This window comes from Panthera uncia (genome assembly GCF_023721935.1).
Source record: "Panthera uncia isolate 11264 chromosome A1 unlocalized genomic scaffold, Puncia_PCG_1.0 HiC_scaffold_17, whole genome shotgun sequence".
In the NCBI taxonomy this organism is placed as follows: domain Eukaryota; kingdom Metazoa; phylum Chordata; class Mammalia; order Carnivora; family Felidae; genus Panthera; species Panthera uncia.
The window spans coordinates 119,953,704-119,974,522 of NW_026057577.1; the positions used below are offsets into that span (position 1 = coordinate 119,953,704).

General features: G+C 41.2%; 1 protein-coding gene across 5 annotated transcripts in view; it reads left to right on the top strand.

Moving 5' to 3' along the window:
- The window catches only part of PLCXD3 (phosphatidylinositol specific phospholipase C X domain containing 3), a 176,085-nt gene that overhangs the window by 116,289 nt on the left and 38,977 nt on the right, over nt 1-20,819 (top strand). For 2 of the 5 annotated variants that reach the window (XM_049648129.1, XM_049648133.1), the window contains exon 2: nt 2,996-3,704. In XM_049648129.1, the coding sequence (XP_049504086.1) occupies nt 2,996-3,704 (709 nt within the window). Of the gene's footprint in view, nt 1-2,995; nt 3,705-6,425; nt 6,538-8,413; nt 8,681-9,315; nt 9,595-20,819 lie in introns of those variants that run through there. The other 3 variants (XM_049648130.1, XM_049648132.1, XM_049648131.1) reach the window with 3 other exon arrangements.

The window sequence follows — 20,819 nt, forward strand, 5'->3', positions numbered from 1 at the left end:
TCTTGTTTTTTTATCCATTCTGATACCCTATGTCTTTTAGTTGGCGCATTTAATCCATTTACATTCAGTGTTATTATAGAAAGATATGGGTTTAGAGTCATTGTGATGTCTGTATGTTTTATGCTTGTAGTGATGTCTCTGGTACTTTGTCTCACAGGATCCCCCTTAGGATCTCTTGTAGGGCTGGTTTCGTGGTGACAAATTCCTTCAGTTTTTGTTTGTTTGGGAAGACCTTTATCTCTCCTTCTATTCTAAATGACAGACTTGCTGGATAAAGGATTCTCGGCTGCATATTTTTTCTGTTTAGCACACTGTAGATATCGTGCCAAGCCTTTCTGGCCTGCCAAGTTTCAAAGGAGAGATCAGTCACGAGTCTTATAGGTCTCCCTTTATATGTGAGGGCACGTTTATCCCTTGCTGCTTTCAGAATTTTCTCTTTATCCTTGTATTTTGCCAGTTTCACTATGATATGTCGTGCAGAAGATCGATTCAAGTTACGTCTGAAGGGAGTTCTCTGTGCCTCTTGGATTTCAATGCCTTTTTCCTTCCCCAGTTCAGGGAAGTTCTCAGCTATAATTTGTTCAAGTACCCCTTCAGCACCTTTCCCTCTCTCTTCCTCCTCTGGGATACCAATTATGCGTATATTATTTCTTTTTAGTGTATCACTTAGTTCTCTAATTTTCCCCTCATACTCCTGGATTTTTTTATCTCTCTTTCTTTCAGCTTCCTCTTTCTCCATAACTTTATCTTCTAGTTCACCTATTCTCTCCTCTGCCTCTTCAAGCCGAGCCATCGTGGTTTCCATTTTGTTTTGCATTTCGTTTAAAGCGTTTTTCAACTCCTCGTGACTGTTCCTTAGTCCCTCAATCTTTATGGCAAGAGATTCTCTGCTGTCCTGTATACTGTTTTCAAGCCCAGCGATTAATTTTATGACTATTATTCTAAATTCACTTTCTGTTATATTATTTAAATCCTTTTTGATCAGTTCATTAGCTGTTGTTATTTCCTGGAGATTCTTCTGAGGGGAATTCTTCCGTTTGGTCATTTTGGAGAGTCCCTGGCGTGGTGAGGACCTGCAGTGCACTTCCCCTGTGCTGTGGTGTATAACTGGAGTTGGTGGGCGGGGCCGCAGTCCGACCCGATGACTGCCCCCAGCCCACTGCTGGGGCCACAGTCAGACTGGTGTGTGCCTTCTCTTCCCCTCTCCTAGGGGCGGGATTCACTGTGGGGTGGCGTGGCCCGTCTGGGCTACTTGCACACTGCCAGGCTTGTGTTGCTGGGGATCTGGCGTATTAGCTGGGGTGGGTAGGCAAGGTGCACGGGGGCAGGAGGGGCAGGCTTAGCTCGCTTCTCCTTAGGTGATCCACTTCAGGAGGAGCCCTGTGGCAGTGGGAGGGAGTCAGATCCGCTGCCGGAGGTTTGGCTCCGCAGAAGCACAGAGTTGGGTGTTTGCGCGGAGCGAGCAAGTTCCCTGGCAGGAACTGGTTCCCTTTGGGATTTTGGCTGGGGGATGGGCGGGGGAGATGGCGCTGGCGCCTTTGTTCCCCGCCAAGCTGAGCTCTGCCGTCCGGGGGCTCAGCAGCTCTCCCTCCCTTTGTCCTCCAGCCTTCCCGCTTTCCGAGCAGAGCTGTTAACTTCTGACCTCCCAGACGCTAAGTCGAGCTTGCTGTTGGAACACAGTCCGTCCGGCCCCTCCGCTTTTGCCAGCCAGACTCGGGGGCTCTGCTTGGCCGGCGAGCCGCCCCTCCGCCCCGGCTCCCTCCCGCCAGTCCGTGGAGCGCGCACCGCCTCGCCGCCCTTCCTACCCTCTTCCGTGGGCCTCTCGTCTGCGCTTGACTCCGGAGACTCCCTTCTGCTAATCCTCTGGCGGTTTTCTGGGTTCTTTAGGCAGGTGTAGGTGGAATCTAAGTGATCGGCTGGACGCGCTGTGAGCCCCGCGTCCTCCTACGCCACCATCTTCCGGAACTCCCCCCAACAACAATATTTTAAATGGCACTCTGTACTTACAGGCAAATCATGCACATGTTCATTGCTGCATTTCTGGAGTTTTGATATTTGTAACAGACAAAAATAATAATAAATAATTAAACTAAATTAGTAATAAATAATAATTAAATGAATAATAATAAAATAATACATTAAACAATTAATAATAGTTAAATACATAATAATTAAATGATAATTAAAGGTTGCCCTTGTTCTTCCTAGGAAGAAATTCTTCCAAATTTGGAAGCTAACTCCAAAGAAAGCTTTCACTGTTGAGAGGAAATATTTGTGAAGAAAATAGTCTATTAGTTAATTTTTTAAGTGCTGTCAGTTTTGTTAACTTATAAGAAAATCTGCTTATTCAATATGAGAAAAGTACTTGGCCTCATCCAAGTTCACCTTTGCTCAAATGAAGAGTAAGGAATGATGTTAAATGTTATCAACATTGTTCTGTCCTGTTGCTTCTTTCTCCCTGACTCTAACCCTGTGACATCTTGTGCCTTCCGGACTGTATGAGGTAGCAATTCATATGTTGATCATCTGTCCATGAAAAGGGCTTCTTTATTCGTTGACACAAGCTCTCTACCATTAAAATCAACTCCGAATGAATGGAAAGGGCAAGATCATAGACAAAGTATTTGGAAACCAGTGAATCCCCATAAATTCCACTTTCTAAGTGGTCACTTATGCCACCTATATGGAAAGTCAATCCTAATGAATACATTAAATTCTTTGTTGACAGAAGTAGAAGGTGATCATTTGTATTTAAAATACTGATCAGAAGGAATTTTTAAGTCATTTTATAATCAGTTTGGTCTGTTGAAGTGCTGTGTGTACTGTATAGGCTATAAAAAGGGCCTGCCTAAAACATGAGACTGAACTGAGAAAATATTACTTATTATTTCCCTTGGTTCATTTGAGGGAGAGATATGGACATTATAAGAGGGAAAGAAGTTGGGGAGAGCAAAGGACTGAACTATAACCACATTATGCCTTGTTATTCTTCTAGGATCTCATGATTCCTTCAGCTTCTACATTGATGAAGCCTCTCCAGTAGGGCCTGAACAGCCAGAAACCGTCCAGAATTTTGTCTCTGTGTTTGGAACCGTAGCCAAAAAGCTGATGCGGAAATGGTTAGCCACTCAAACAATGAACTTTACTGGTCAGCTAGGAGCTGGGATCCGTTATTTTGATCTTCGAATTTCCACCAAGCCCAGGGACCCCGACAATGAACTCTACTTTGCTCATGGTTTGTTCAGTGCCAAAGTCAATGAAGGCCTTGAGGAGATTAATGCATTCCTCACAGATCACCATAAGGAGGTAGTATTCTTGGACTTCAACCATTTTTATGGGATGCAGAAATATCACCATGAAAAACTGGTCCAAATGCTGAAAGACATCTATGGAAACAAGATGTGCCCAGCGATTTTTGCCCAGGAAGTTAGTCTAAAGTACCTGTGGGAGAAAGACTATCAAGTGCTGGTCTTCTACCATAGTCCAGTGGCTCTGGAAGTGCCCTTTCTCTGGCCTGGGCAGATGATGCCAGCACCCTGGGCCAACACCACAGACCCGGAAAAACTGATCCAGTTTCTTCAGGCATCCATCACGGAGAGAAGAAAGAAGGGCTCGTTTTTTATATCTCAGGTGGTACTGACCCCCAAAGCTAGCACTGTGGTCAAAGGAGTGGCCAGTGGCCTCAGAGAAACGATCACAGAAAGGTAAGTGTCTTAAGGTATCGAGAAAAAGTCTTAAGGAATTTAACCCAAATTCATAGAGCTAGTAACTGACAGAGCTAAAATTTATACTCAGGTGTATTAATATCCTAGGGCTGCCACACAACATACCACAAACTGGGTGGCTTAAAACAGAAGAAACTTACGATCTCTCAGTTGCGGAAGCTAGACATCTGACATCAAGGTTTCAGCAAGGTCAACTCCATCTGATAGCTTTGAGGGAGAATCTTTTCCATGCCTCCCCACTAACTTCTGGTGATGGTTGACAAGCCAATGTCTTGGCTTACAGATACACCATTCCAATCTCTGCCTCCATCTTCACATGGTGTTCTCCCCATGTATCTTTCTCTTCTCTTCTTATAAGGACACCAGTCATATTGGATTAGGGTCCACCCTAATTATATCATCTTAATTATGTCTGCAAACACCTTATTTCCAGATAAGCCTCAGTTATGAGTACAGGGGATTAAGACTTCAATGTATTTTTTTCTAGGACACAGATCAATGCATAGCACCATGCATTTTGACTCCGTGTCCAGTTGTATTTTCATAGCACTCCTTTTCACATTTATATAGAACTTTACAGATTACAAAGCTTTTTCTCTATTTCTTGTGGACTTGTTTTATATACCTAATTCCATCTGATCTGCACAATAATCCTAGGAAGTAGATAAAAAGTGAGGTTTAGAGAAGTGAAATGTTTTGCGTAAGGCCAATTGGACAATGAAGGAGGAAACCAAGACTCAAATTCCATGCTTCTCATACCATATTCTATTCCTTTATGCTATACCATAAGCAAGGGTCACTCTCCAGAGCATGGGTTTCCATTTGGCAAGCCCAGCCATACATGTTAGAGTGGTGCTTACTTGTGGAGTATAATTTAAGCAATCACCAAAGATCTCTAGCTCTTTCCCATTGGTATGATACAATATGTAGAATTGTACATATTGTTTATTCTTTTCAGTTAAAGTATCAAACAAAGCAAATATTGTCTGAAGAGAAACTACAATTCTTACCAGACCTTATCTTAAACTTTACTTGATATTTTGAATTACGGTAAGGAGATAGAGCATATATATTTTGCTCAAGGTCTTTGTAGGAAAAGACAAGGAGACGAGGAGAAAAGATTAGGAGATGAAATCGTATGGATGGCCTCATAGCATAGCATGTAGAGTAGGGAATGGCAGGAGGTGAAGCTTGCAGTGGGGCAGGAACACACTTGTAAGAAAGCCTTTAGCCAGGCTAAAGAAAGAAGTTCATCTTATGAACAATGGGGAGCTAGAAAATTGTATTTAGTGGCATAGTGACTTGACCGGATCTGCATTCTAGATAGATAATTGGTGTAGCGTGGAGGCAGAGGATTGGAGAGAGTGGACAGTGAAGAGGTGCTCGGAACTATTTCAGCAAGGTAACGCAAGCTAAACTGAGGAAATGAGAAAACACAGAAGGGGATGGTATCCCACAGCAAAAATTAGAATTATTTGACTATTTAGCTATGTGGTGTGAACGAGAGAAAAGAGTTAGGGATAAAGTTTCTTCTTGAGAAGTAGAATGAGTGATGCAGACATTTACAGAATCAGGAAACAAAGACTTAGGGAGGAGGTGGGGAAGCTACAGTCAAGGTTATGCTAAGTTTAAAGTATGAGTAAAGCATCCGGTGGATGTGGCCAATTGATCATTAGGAATATAAACCAATTCAAGTGGCAAATTATTGGCATTTTTTGGCAGTGAAAGCCACAAGCTATTTGAGTTGAGGCGTTCCTCCATACAGAATTGTAACTTCCTTCTGTTATTCAGATATTAGCTGAGATCTCCTGTTCTTTAAAATTTTAATGTGATCCCCAGCTCTTCATTGTATACCCTATGCAAGTATAACGCCTTCCCTAGGATTTCTGCCAATGTCTAGATTTCTTACATTCCTATGGTATGAATGCTTGCTGCTTCTGGTTTATATCACTTTATGGGTTGATTGTCCCCTGTGTCTTTTCCATGACCCTGTAGAACCTGAAACTTGCTTCTTGCTCAATTTCTACGATGGTTTTTAGATTTTACTGAGGATTTGAGACAACAGGTTTGGTTTTATAATTATAATAATACAATTAATTTTAAATTGAATTTTAGACTTGTCTATAAGTACAAATATTCTGGCCCAGGATATCTTCCCCAGATGACGTCTATATCACTTTAACCCCATGCTCCAGTCTTATGACTAAACCCTCTCCTCCACCTCCTTCTCCTTTTCTTTTTCTCATCTCTTTTCTTTCCCTAGGCACACATTGTCTTGGAGATTCCACACTCTCCTCTAGATTATTATGCCAAACTATTCTCCTCATTTGTGGCCCTAAGGCCCAGCTAGTCCCATCAGACTGTATTTGATAGCACCACCTTCTACAACAGTTCATTGTTTTGGTAAATAACAACTTACCACTTCTCTTACATCCTTAAAAATGAGAGAGTTCTAGTGTATACACATAAGAATGTGTTGTTCTCAACTACACCCCACAAAGGCCCCAGATTTTGAGAAGTCCCTGAGGACCCATTAGAGGTAGGGAAGGCAGGAGGGGACTGGGAATCAACCAATGACAACATTCTTTATTATCACTACATCTTTAATGAAGGAAGCTTCATCTCTAAATTTTACATATTGGGCATGAAAGGAGTCTTCCCTTTCTTTCTTTACCTTCTGTTGCCTCGTTCTATATTTAGGAAAAGACTTTCCCATCTAATATGCCTGGTTTGCATTTGGCCAAGAACCATACCCTGCTTTTACTGTGTAAGGAATAGCCTTTGGGAGGTCAAGAAGAAAAATCCACTCAAGGTATAGATTTTCATTTTTTTCTCTTATAGGATTTCATGCAGTTAGGTCTTTGCAAGTTATAAGTTGAACTGTTCTTTGGTTACTTATGCTATAGTACAGTATTAGTAAAGTAGGATTTGTGGAAAAAAGATCAAGTAAGTTAGGAAAGTGCTGAAAATTAGATATCTGCTTAAGTCTCTCAAAAGATTCACAATCTTTATAGCATGTAAAAGTCACTAACAAGCATTTTAACAAAGAATTCTGTTTAAACTGAACTAATACAATGTTTTGCAAACACTTAATATTTTCTCAGATAGCACTTATTAACAGCCCATAGAATTAATTTTGAAAAACTGTCCTCAGTCATCTGCTCTAATTCAGAACTTTTCACTTGGCTCTGGCTTACATATCTGGAATAGTAGAGCTGTGTCACTGAAAAAGGTGGAAGAAAGGGGTGCCTGGGTGGCTCAGTTGGTTAAGCACCCCAGTCTTGGTTTCAGCTCAGGTCAGGATCTCATGTTCGGAAGATCAAATCCCACCTCAGGCTCTGCACAGGTGCCTGGTTGGGATTCTCTCTCTCCCACTCTCTCTCTCTGTCCCACCCACCACTTGCTCTCTCTCTCTCTCTCCCTCAAAAAATAAATTAAAAAAAACTTAAAAAAGAAAAAAGAAAAGGGGGAAGAAAAATTAAAAAAGTAGAAATGCAGACCCTGTAGGTAGAATCAACTTTTTTTTCCTCTCTAGGACTATGCAAATTACTTGCAAATGATTTGCAAATATATCTGAACCTGGCCATTATGAACAGAGTTTGTCTCAGAAGTACTAGAAAGACCTCCTTGTAAACAAATTGGAATGCCTGTATCCTGCGTATGGTATTCGTGTAAAGCTCTGGTTTTGTTTTTATTTGATTTGACATATTTCAGCCTTCTGTGTGAGGCTTATAGGAAAAGGTCATTGTCAGTCCTTAGATAGTTCCTTGCAAAGTTAATTTACTTACCTCTGAAAGTCATCGAAATAGTTGACTTCCCAAAGACATAGTGCTTCTTTTTTCTCATCAAGTGATAAAGCCCATGAAGACTTTTTGCCCTTTTCCTCTTGCTATTGTGCACAAACGTACTCATTCAGAAAGTCCTACATTAACACCAAAAGATGTAATGAGACTCTCCTTTGCCACCAAAGAAGTCGCTAGGCAATTTTAAGATCTTCCTGGACCTTAGGTATTTTCACCTGCAAAGTTTGGAGTTTGAACTAGATTATTTCCAAGACACTTTCCAGTTCTAAAATCCTACAGTTCTAAGATCCTGCATGTGACTAGTTTCTCTATAATATTTTATGGCGTCTAATATTTGGACTAACAAAACTGTGAGCACATGCATTTAGAAAACAGTGTTTGAAGGTGTAGGTGGCTTTTAGGACAACTCAACTCAGGTAGTGTAGCTTTCAATCTGGCCCCTGGTTCCAAATATTGCAGATGCATTTTCCACATTTTAGTAATGCCAAAAGACACAGATTTTTATTTCTTAAAGACCTATTTTTAATTTATTTTTCAAACACCAGCTTTTGCACCTCACCCCCACGGAATTCACACGTTCTTAAAAAGAAGGTGTGCGACTTGAGTCAAGTCCTTCTCTAATTCATGGAAGTTTATTAAATTATAGGTTTTGTTAGTTTAAAAAAATCAGTTAGACCACCTGTTGGAATATTTAAGGAGCAATACGTCTTTGCAAGTAAATTGATGCTGAATTAATTAAGACAAGGTTTATACAGGCCAGTAATTTAGATGATGACGATGATGGTGGTGATAATGATTATGATCATCATTATCATCTATTTTAAGTGTTCCACATCTGTTTAATACTGTGCTAACTGCCCTGCCCATTTTCCCTCATCATCACAGTCATTGTTTGGAGGATGAAGTAAAATATTCAGCATGTAATTGGTTGTTGGCTGACTGTGAATAAGCACCAATGTCACCCAGCTGGGAAAATGAAGGCTCCTGTATTGGTTGAGCCCACATTATGTACCAGGCACTGTACTAAGTGCTTTGCATGAATTTATCCATGTAATCTTCCCTCCAGCCTTGCAAGGTAAGTATTATTAAATACATTAGAGTTGAAAAACTGAGGATAAGAAATGTCTAGTACCTTGCTCAAAACTCTCATATTGGTTTAGCAAAACCAGGATTATTATTTGGATTTGTTTGACTCCAAGTTCCATGCCTACTCCTGCAAACTAGGTAAAATTCACGTTTCTTAGCAGTGGGTACATATAATATGTTATCTGTCATCTTGGAGGGCAGAGTCAGGTCTAGGGGTTTGGCAGGGAAACGTATGCCGCAGTTGGGGTAGGCAAAGCTAATGAGAAGAGTAGATTTGAAATGTTTTGGTTTCAGCTCAGGTCATGATCTCAGGGTTCGTGAGTTCGAGCCCCATGTCGGACTCTGCGCTGGCAGCGCAGGGCCTGCTTGAAATTCTCTCCCTTGCTCTCTCTGGCCCTCCTCCATGCTCTCTCTCGCTCTCAAAATAAATAAACTTAAAAAAAAAAAAAAAAAGAAAGTGAACCGAGGTAGAATGCTGTCATGGGGACCCTCATGGAAGCACCACTATTAAATAACAGAAAGGAAGGGAAAATTTAAAGGTGACTTGGTTTCCACCTCCTTGCCTTGTGCCTCGATTGCCCATTTGACTGTTTCCGTTGAGTAAGGAAATTGAGGCCAGAGGTATGCTAAACGATTATCTGAAGTAACAGAAGTAACTGGCAGCAAATATGGGATTAAAATCCAGGTCTTTTGGCTTGCAGGCAGAATTTTGTCCTCTACACCTTAGGGAAGGATGAGGACAGAGGATGGACAAGAAGGCTAGGAAAAGTCAGCGACCATCAGACTGCAGGGACGAACATGGAAGGGCCAACCGGCTCTCTATCTGCATCGTGCGCAACATAACAAGGTGCCCTAGAACCTTGACCAGAGAGGATCAGACGTCAGACCTGGGGGTGGGCCATCGATTTTGTGCAGGGCTGACCTTTCATGGGCTCTCTTTCTGCCTCGTGAACACAATAAACTCTAATATTTCCATCTTATGGGGACATACCCCAGTTCACAACCATACCTCAAACAATATTTCTGCTGCCCGATTTACCCTGTTGTTGCCTGGACCCAGCAGGTGTGGGGCTGGACTCTGGGAAGTTGTTCACCTGCGGCACCGTCACCTTAGCAGCTTCAGGGAGCTCACGAAGGGTGGAGACTCAGAATGGTTCAAAGGCAGCTCAGGGTGACATGAGAAAGCACCAATCTCTATGAAGAGCAGCTTTCTGCCTCTGCCCTATCCCACCCCCCACCCCGCCACCCCTGCCATGCCCCAATAGGTCAGTGCACTGGTGGGACAGCTGATAATGGATTAGTCTCTTCAGTAAAAGGGAAAGTGGCCTCCTCAGGAGACACATGCCTAAAGAGAAAGAATGTCAAGGAGACCATGGAAGATCGGCATTAGAATAATCATTGTTCATAAGATGCTTTCATCATAAGGTTTAATTTCTTCAACATATACTTATGGAGGCCTCATTTGTTCAACAGGTATTATTCTTGATATGCAATTTAAGAAACCGAAGGTCAGAAAAACTAAATAATTTGTTCAAGTGGGGCTTGAACCAGTGCTAGGATCAATTCAGAATCTAGGTCTTTTGAACCATTAGAAAGAGGAGTCTGGCTTGTAAATAAGATGGAAGCTCCAGACAAATGGGGCCGTGCTTAAGAAGCGTTCGTGAAAATGCAAATTCCTGTGTGCTTTCCCAGAGGCTCTGATTCATAAGCCTGTGGCTCAGAGTTTTCAATTTCTAACAGCCTCCAGGTGAGTCCTTCTTTGAGCAACACTGCTCCCCTCTGTAGGCAAGCTGCACCTCAACCCCCACCCCAGCCACAGATGAACTTGGTTTCAAGAAACCTGGAAAAAAGACATCCGGATGGCCAACAGGCACATGAAAAGATGCTCAATGTCACTTCTCATCAGGGAAATACAAATCAGAACCACACTCAGATACCACCTCACGCTAGTCAGAGTGGCTAAAATGAACAAATCAGGAGACTATAAATGCTGGAGAGGATGTGGAGAAACGGGAACCCTCTTGCACTGTTGGTGGGAATACAAACTGGTGCAGCCGCTCTGGAAAACAGTGTGGAGGTTCCTCAGAAAATTAAAAATAGACCTACCCTGTGACCCAGCAATAGCACTGCTAGGAATTTACCCAAGGGATACAGGAGTGCTGATGCATAGGGGCACTTGTACCCCAATGTTTATAGCAGCACTTTCCACAATAACCAAATTATGGAAAGAGCCTAAATGTCCATCAACTGATGAATGGATAAAGAAATTGTAGTTTATATACATAATGGAATACTATGTGGCAATGAGAAGGAATGAAATCTGGCCTTCTGTAGCAATGTAGATGGAATTGGAGAGTGTTATGCTAAGTGAAATAAGTCATACAGAGAAAGACAGATACCATATGTTTTCACTCTTATGTGGATCCTGAGAAACTTAACAGAAGACCATGGGGGAGGGGAAGAAAAAAAAAGTTAGAGAGGGAGGGAGCCAAAACATAAGAGACTCTTAAAAACTGAGAACAATCTGAGGGTTGATAGGAGGTGGAAGGGAGGGGAGGATGGGTGATGGGTTTTGAGGAGGGCACCTGTTGGGATGAGCACTGGGTGTTGTATGGAAACCAATTTGACAATAACTTTCATATTTAAAAAAGAAAATAAATAAAAGTTAACCAATTCACAAAAAAAGAAAAAAAAGAAACCTGGAAAGAGAGAGTCAGCCCCAAAATTTATCAGTCCCCTTCCAATCCCAGATTCAGGTAGTTCTTCCTTAAGCCATGATTTCTCTACCCACAGACTGTGCTAGATTTGTTCTGTCACTAAGGTAGAGCTACCGTCACTGATTTCCAGAAAAAATTGGTCCTTTACTATTGTCTCTCATGCATCTTCTCTCCCATGTCACATAACTCTATCCTAGGATTATTGTGCTGCAGAAACATGGGCAAGGCTTTGGGGAGAGACTCTTTTCCCCTGGGCCCAAAAGCACATTCCTTTGCAAGAAGCGTTATTAACTTTGAGACTGTGTCTTCCACCAAAACCAATTAACATTACAGCATTTGCAACTCAGTGGCCTCCCCAGTCCTGATTTCAAACAGTAAAAAGAAGTTTCTATAACAACTTCTGACCATAAGGCCGTGTGACACAAGAATGATTTCTGCCTGGGTCCTGCTGGGGTGTGGCAGGAGGGAGGGCTGCCTGTACCCCTCTCTGTTTTAACAGCTTTTGACCCAAGAATTTTTAAAACAGGAGTGCACATCAAAGCTCACCTTCTCCTTCATTCTGCTGATGTTGTATGATTAAATGACAGGTGAATACAGGCAGGCATCTTTCATTATCTGTGTCAGGAGAGTCAAAGACTAGAGAGAATGCCAAGCTGTTGGGAAGTCAGTTGCCCATTCAGTGCCTGGTGTGTGTGTGTGTGTGTGTGTGTGTGTGTGTGTGTGTGCGCATGTGTGTATCAGAGAGAGAGAGAGTGTGTGTGGAGGAGTGGGAAACTTGGGAGTATGTGTGTAGGGGAGAGAGGGTGTGTGTGAGAGAGGGGGAGGGAAAATACGTACACTTGTCTAACAAGCATGGCGTAGGATAGAGGTTTACCCACTTTAATCTCTGGATCTAAATTTTCTTATGGGGAATTGCTTGGCAGATTGAATTTAACATCTGAAAAGGAAGTAGCCTAGTATGTAACTGGCATTCACAAAAAGCTGAGAGCAGGTGGGTTGATGGTGGGCAGAGGGAATAAAGATGGAGGGCCCAGGCAGCAGGGATGTTTAGTCAATTAGATTGTGGCACAGTAATTTGGAGACTTCAGCCAGCAACTGAGGAATAAGGAAGCTTGTTTGGGATTTGAAATGAACCAAAGCACATATTTTCAGTAGATGAGCCAGTAAGTGGTGTCTGTTTCAAGAAGTAAAATGGGTCGGATCCGGACAGCACAGGCCACATACTGAGGCGCAAGGAAGAGCCTTCAGGCTGGTGCTCCCTTTCTGCCCTGTACTCACAGGGCTCCTGAAGGGAAGCACAAGCCCATTCCACTGAGCGCTCATCCAAAGGGAACAGCTCCACTCTGGAGAGACCTTATTGAAAACTGGGGGAAGGGGAAGCATTGCCACATCACTAGACACAAATATATAGTTGAACACACTGACCTTTCTTGTTGCAGCAAAAGAGAACTCCCACCATTGGGAACCATGATACATCCCAGTGAGAGGGTCGGAAGGGATTTTAAGCCCTATAGAATTGGGGCTTAGGTTGAGTGACTTGGGGAAAGTTTCAAGGAATTAGAGGTTCTCTCTAGATTGGATTGTGTGAAAAGGGACGGATAATTCTATAAGTGGGTATCTCCATAAGCCTTTACTTATTTATTTATTTTTTAATATTTTTTAATGTTAATTTATTTATTTTGAGACAGCGTGTGAGCACACGAGAGGGGAAGGGGCAAAGAGAGGGAGAGAGAGAATCCCAAGCAGGTTCCCAGCTGTCAGTGCAGAGTCCGTCATGGGGCTAGATCCCACAAACCGTGAGATCATGACTTGAGCCAAAATCAAGAATCTGATGCTCAACCAACTGAGCCACCCAGGCACCCCAAGTCTTCTTTTTTTTATGTTTGTTTGTTTGTTTTGAGAGAGAGATAGAGAGAAGAGGGGCAGAGAGAGAGGGAGAGAGGGAATCCTAAGCAGTATCCACACTCAGCGCAGAGTGCAGGGCTCAATCTCACTACCTGAGCCAATCGCTTAACTGACTGAGCCACCCATGTTCTCCATGAATAACTCCTATCTGTATGGCCAGAAGAAGGATAAACTATAATTGGCAAAGGAGGTGCAGTCATTTATTTTAGTCTAGAGAGGTAGATGTTTGGTTACTTTGTGGGTGATCTTGTTTTTGTGCTTAGACAAAATTAAAGTATCCTTTTTTATCCCACTGTCTCATGATCTCAAGGAACCTAGTCTGAGGTTGGTATTCTGGGAGATTGTTCGGGTCCAAAAAGAACATAATAGGCCTAGTTGTGCGTGTCAGGCCAGCTTCTAAATGTCAGGGGTGGCTTTTAAATTTCTTTTCTCCCTTTTCAGTGCAATGCAGGGAAGAAATATCACTTCCATTTGGTTTAAAGCCTCTGGTGTGAATTAGGCTTTCCATGTGCTGTTTCTTTGTGGTTCTTTTTCTCACTGAAATAAATGAGGCTGTATCTATGTAGGAGCCCAGACCATTTTGATAATGAAACCAATCAAAGAATTGGTGATACCCCAGCCCAGGTTCGTCTACTGAAAGTGAAAACTCTTCACATTGAGCCATACTGACAATCTTGATATTCTTTCTCTGCAGTCTTAAGTTTCTGCCTATCTCATTGAGAAAGGGTTGGGGCTGAATGGCAAATATAAGGAACCCAGGTGGTAGATATCAAAGGAGTTGAGGGTGAGAAAAAATGTGAGAACACAGAATTTTATAAAGAGAATTGCTGATTCTTTGATATTGGTGACTATTCCAACTTTCTTCCCAAAGTTTCACAACTTGTTGAAGGCACAAAGAAGCCAAAGGGGAGAGTCAGCTGTCACATTTACAACTGAATTGTTTCCTTGCCCTTTATTTTATTTTTTTTTAATTTTTTTTAACATTTATTTATTTTTGGGACAGAGAGAGACAGAGCACGAATGGGGAAGGGGCAGAGAGAGAGGGAGACACAGAATCGTTAGCAGGCTCCAGGCTCCGAGCCATCAGCCCAGAGCCTGATGTGGGGCTCGAACTCACGGACCGCGAGATCGCGACCTGAGCCCAAGTCGGACGCTCAACCGACTGAGCCACCCAGACGCCCCATTTCCTTGCCCTTTATGGCAGGGGGAGGCATATCCGCCTGGGCTTGCTTGAATGGGTGCACTAGCAGGCTTATTTGTGTTGGGCGCACTTGGTAGACTCAGCTTTGGGTGCCTAATCTACGCATTCCCAAGGGTGACTCCAACAGGTATAAATACTTATTTCAGTGAGGTGTATGAGCTAAATCCTCTCTGTGAAAGGATAAAAGGGTGAGGAGTTGCTCTACCTGCACCCCACCTAACAAAATTGTTACAGAAATCTCAAATGAGTTAACTAACACCACTCTAGGCAATGACATTTCAGCTTTTAATTTATCACATTCAGTTGATACAATATTTTCTTCCGTAATATTCTCATTATAACAACAATTTAAAAAGCTGTAAATATGATATTTTCTCAGACTCTCTGGCCTTGGGGCATTTCAGAAGCAAACACTACACGCATCGGCGGCAGACACTAATCTTTGGCTTCATGGTGTAGAGCACAGATCTTCCGGCTCTTGATCTGTGTGTCTGGGATTGAAGCCTCGGTCATTAACTTATTTTAAAGTACTAAAAGTAATTAGGCAAGGATAGATAGAAACTTGCTTGTCATAATTGATTTTTTTTCAGAAATCGCAAGTATAGCTTGCATTTTTGCTTTAGAATATTCCTTCCTCCCACCCCCTCATCACTTATTTCTCTGTGGCCTCAGCTGTTAAAAGAAAAGAAGCTTACAAGTTGTTTCTGGAGCTGTGACATCCTTTCTTGAAGGAGCGGTATGTGGCAGTGAGACTGTAATGTGTGATTTCATTAGTGAATGCTAACAGCACAGGCTGCCCTTTGGAAATGTATGGGAGATTCGGCCAATATAAAACTGAGCGAATTCACCGCGTAGCTGCTGCCTGTCTGAATACTAAGCAGAAAAGCTGTTGCCAATATGACTTAACTATGGGTTGAAAATGAACCAGTCAAGAGGCTAAATAACACGGTAACAAGTTATTCATGAATGTACATTTTTCAGATGTTTTGGTTCATTTTTGAAGAGTTTAATTTAGATGGCCTGTTTCTCCAAATAAAATACTTGTAAGAAGTAGCTTTTAGTGAAGAGATTGTAGGGAAGCTAGGTTAGATAGTTCAGTCTAAGTCAAATCTGTCAACAGATACCCTATGTTGATTTGGGGGACATATGATGGAAAAAAAATAGCCTGGAAACTTAGTTTTATTCCTGTCTTAGTTTTACATTTACTGGTTAGCAGTTGAACGTTTGTGTAATGAATTTGACCCTTATTGCCATTCACAAGCAGAGCAGGCTGCCACGTGCATTTCTACCTGGTTTTATAGACAGAAGGAGAATTTCACACCTTTGCACACACACACACAACTCATTACCACTATGGGCTTACACTTTACACTTGTGTTCTAAGCAGCCCCCAAACAGGATATGGCCAATACTCTTGTATCTGATAAGGACTGAGAGACTCCATAATACCATGGACATTGAGGCAGATGTTTTAATGTCTCCATGACATGGGCTGTGCAAATAAAGGTGTATTCAATGGTCCACAATTTTCTGCTCCAAGTAGCATTAGGTAGCCAGCTTGAGATTGAAAATGTGATGTGATGTGTGTGTGTGTGTGTGTGTGTGTGTGTGTGTGTGTTGAAAGGTGTAAGAGAGAAGTAATGAAAACAAACAGAAATCTACTTTTCTCTCAGCATCTGTGAGAGTATATCTTTTGATTGGAGGTACAGAAAGTGTTCAAAGACCAGATGTGGTGCTCTCACCTAGTTTCAAGATTGTTCTGGAGCATACAAGTACAGTGATTCTTGAGGTATTTCTTTGGCAATTGAGTTGTGAAATTTTATTTCCCTATCCCAGCATTGCATCGCTTATCTTTGTGATATTTTTTTTTTTAATTTTTTTTTTCAACGTTTTTTATTTATTTTTGGGACAGAGAGAGACAGAGCATGAACGGGGGAGGGGCAGAGAGAGAGGGAGACACAGAATCGGAAACAGGCTCCAGGCTCCGAGCCATCAGCCCAGAGCCTGACGCGGGGCTCGAACTCACGGACCGCGAGATCGTGACCTGGCTGAAGTCGGATGCTTAACCGACTGCGCCACCCAGGCGCCCCTCTTTGTGATATTTTGAGGCTTTTGTCTTTCTATAACTCTTGCTAAAAATTCAGATAGAACTTAGATATGGTGGGATAGAGAGGAGAAGAAAATAGCATAAACCACTTGGTGAATGTTTTTTATGCTATGGATGTAGAGAATTTTAATTTCTCTTTTTAAAGTGACCAAAGTAGTTTTTCTTAGAGTCCCAGCTCAAGAATCCATCCATCTTTTGAATCAGCCAGTCACTCAACCAAAAAGAATGTGTTAAGACCATGCTGTGGGCTTGAAGTGGGGATAGGAGAGGCATGGTATACTGTCTTATAAAATATTGCCTCCTGATCCTTGGGTTACAGGGTAATCTTTTTTAGAACTTGAGATTTATATAGGAGACAGAATTAGAGAATGGCACATGACAGAATTTGCAACTAGTACTAACATTTTGACCTGTAGATTTCATATGCCATAGGAGCTCAAAAGAAGGAAAGATGACAAAAGTGACTTATCTAATATTTCAGGATAATAATACACTGACCATCTCTGCCCTTTACCTTCCTCCAACCATTGCAATGTGTTGTACACAAATATCAAAAGTATGTCTATTTTCTCTACTCAGATGTGGTCTACTTTTGTGGTTCTCTAATCATTGACCATTGACGGTGGTAAACGCATCTTTTCTAAGGTAGAAAATTCTGCTTGATTTTGGGAACATTTCCAGGCAATAAGGTTCAAACTAGGCCAACAAGTTGAGTTCTGTGGTGGTTTCAAAGACCCAACACTTTGTGTGTTTACTGGCGTTAGTGATGGCTGTTTATGAGAGAAGGGAAAACAAAACCATTATGCGAAAGGATTTTCTTTTGACCACAAAATTCAGCAAGTCCCCTGAGAAAATTTGGCAACTATGTGATTCATGTCTTATTTTTTAACTTTGAGGTAGAAAAATATGCTTTTAGGTTTGACATTCTGTCCTGCCCACCGTATATGCCAAGATACTTCCTTTTTTATCAGAAGTACATATCAATGAAGTACATTCCTTCACTTATTGAATTAACTTGACAAGGGAGCCACCTTTGGGATTTCTGAAAGATAGCTGGGAAGCAACTTTTGACAAATATGGTTGGTCTATTTTTTCCTCTCTTCCTTCTCAGTTTTGCAGTGAAAAGGGACAATTTTATAGCAACTTGGCAAAACGTAGCGCAGGAAGTCCCAGCTGTTCTTGCCCCAGCTGCCTGTGAGATCTAATAACATAGGGTGGGAATAGCACATCTCTCAGAAGAGCGCACACATTTTAAGTTGCTTTAATTTTCCTGCCAATTAGACTTTTAAGATGCCAAATGTATCTCCAGGCAACCTCTGTGACAATTTAGTACCCTTTGGTAAAGGAGCTTAAGGCAAAGAAAGATTTTCAAGTGGCAAACGGCAGGGGATACATTTATTCTTTCATCACCAAAGAAAAATGCATGTATGTACTTATGGAGGACACAGGGATATTAATACTGACGCCACTGAAGGATGCTAAAGAGACTGGGAGTCAGAATTCTCAGCCTAGGGCAGGATTTCTTAGCCTCAACACAATTGACATTTTAGATAGGATAATTCTTTGTTGTGAGGGACTGTCCTGTGCATTGTATGACATTCAGCAGCATCCCTAGCCTCTACCACATGACTCCAGCAGCACCTTGACCTCCAGTCAGAACAGTCAAAAATGTCTACAGACATTGGTGTGTGTGTGTGTGTGTGTGTGTGTGTGTACATGCGTACATGTGAAAATTCCCTCTAGTTGAAAACCCCCGGCCGAGAGCAGCCACTGCACAGATCTATGACAGTTACTTTTTCTGGAGCTCAACTCCTTTACTTGTTAAACAAGTGATACCAACTGCTCAGGGATTAGGGAAACATAAAATATTTAGTTATATGGCTTGTTTTTTTTGTCTAAGTGAATATGCCAAAATTTATACATTTTCAGTGTCTGCTGCCTTCAGAGTAGTCACCTTGGGAATTTACTTATCCATCCAAGTGATACTGAAGCAATTTTAAGACCAGTTTTAGTGGGGGTAAATCTTTATCTTTTCAGGGTAAAATGGTTTTTGAAACAACCTAAACTCATTCAGAGCCAAGTTTAATAAATAAAGTGGGTGAACAGAGACGATAAATGCTGTTTGGAGGCAAAATCCAAATGGTACAATAATGAGATTGATTTTTCATATGTGCCTCATGAACATACTCTGAAGGCAATTTCAATAGAGGAGTTATAAAAAGGTTTTGAGTCATCCTACCATTGATGGAATAAGTGAACAATCATCTCCACAGGTAACAATTCTGAATGATAGCTCACTTTCAGCTTGTAAGTTTTGGGGGAGTGTGTTATAAAAAGAACATCCCACGACCTTAGAATCATACCTCATAGAATAGGGTAGTATAAGAGAAAATATTCTTGATCTTGAAAATAATGTCTGTCTTTGAGTATGTTTATTATTATCTGTATTATGTGGCTGTGCTAAGTGCCTGCTCTTCAGAATGACTAATAGATACGATCAGTCCCTAGTCCTCAAGGTGGTTACTTTCTAGTGGGGAGACATATTCATGAACAGTTTAATTCAACATAGTGTGGTAAGTGCTAAGATAAACCAGAAGCAGATGTTCACTGGTTTCTGAACCCAGCACTGCCATTTACTAATGAATTATGTAAGCTGGAGGAAGTCAGTTTCGTCTGCCTTCGGTTTCCTGATCTTGTAAAGTAAAGGCATTGACTAGCCTTTGTCCTCTCTTCGGGCATCAGTACTCTAATTCTGTAGTAAGAGTGACAATTTCCAAGGGCATATGAATTACAATGTTTTGTAGGGGAAATTTAATCATATGGTATCTGAACACTAACCTTTAGTTCCATTTGAATTATTACCAAAACAGGAAGAAATTCCCAATTAGATGTTCATGAATACCAACTCTTGAGAGACCTGACCTGTTACTGGTAGTTCATTATTAAAGAATGACTGTAAATCAAATGAATTATACTGACTTTCTTTTTCCCGGACTCTGCAGGGTTATAATGAGCTGTATGTAGCCTTGGTTGACCAGAAGTTGCTGTATCCTAAAAAAATGGCAAGCAGTGGAGAGTGAAGTAAAACGTCTATATTTAAAACTTAAATCAATAATCTTTTGTTATTCAAATCAATGCATTACTACAAAAATATGACTGACATCCATAAACCTAGGTTCAAGTTTAGATGATTTACGGGGTGTCAGTTTCTGACCTCGACATTCTCAACTGTAACATAAAGAAATTGGAATGAGAAGTTATATTTTTGAATAACTACAGTAGACATATCTGTTCTCATTTTAGACCTCCTAGCAATTGAATGATGCAGATATTTTCATTTCTACTTTATATGTGGAAAAAAGGAGGCTTAGCAAAGCAAACCAAATCACCCAGCCTTACACAGCATCCATGGCAGAGCTGGATACAAACATATGTCTGCCTGATTTCAGAGTCTGTGTTTCTTTTTTAAGCCCCTACACATCACTCCACGTTCTAAGTTGTTTCTGATTAAGTTCTGAAATTGTATGATTTTTTTTCACAAATAACCCAAAGCAGTAATAAGAAAGTATCATATTTACTAACAACTATAAAATGAAAGAGAAGAAAATGTTTCCATCTACTTCCAAATTCAGGAATTTCAAACAACAAACAACTTAAAAGTCCTATCAGAAGAGTAGCTTTTCCCAACATGTGAAAATGGCTTCCGATGAATGTCATTGATTCTTATCCAGAATATTTTAGATTCCCAAAGCTTTAGGGATAGAGGAAAAGGCAATCCAATTTTCAGATTATCTCCTTTGGCTAGTGTACTGATTGACATGCTAACAGAAAAATAAGTGTGGTGTTCTATTTGGTGGCTTGCCCAAAAAGCAGCTACCTCCAGCTCCAGTTTTAAACTTTCACCTGTAAGGAGCCTTGGTGATTCAAGAGCTTGTGTACTAAAATAGTGATAGTTCAAGATTAAAATAGTCAATTAAGTGAAATATCCCTTTTAACTATATTACTTTTTTATGTTGTAGATTTTAAAAAGCTGTAGCGAAATATAAAGCTAGAGATTAGCAAGAGCTGTCAGATGTGGCTTCCTGTAGAGTGGCACAGCAGTCTATCTGTTCATTTCTTTATTCCTTCATTTTTTCTCCATCCTGGGAATGAGTTCATTCCATTGGGTATCTTGTTTGTGTTTTCTGTATAGTTTAAGTAGCTCAGAGAATTCACTCTGGACACTGAGCTGCGCTTGTCCTGACTCTGCCAACTTGCCATGTGTGATCTTAGGCA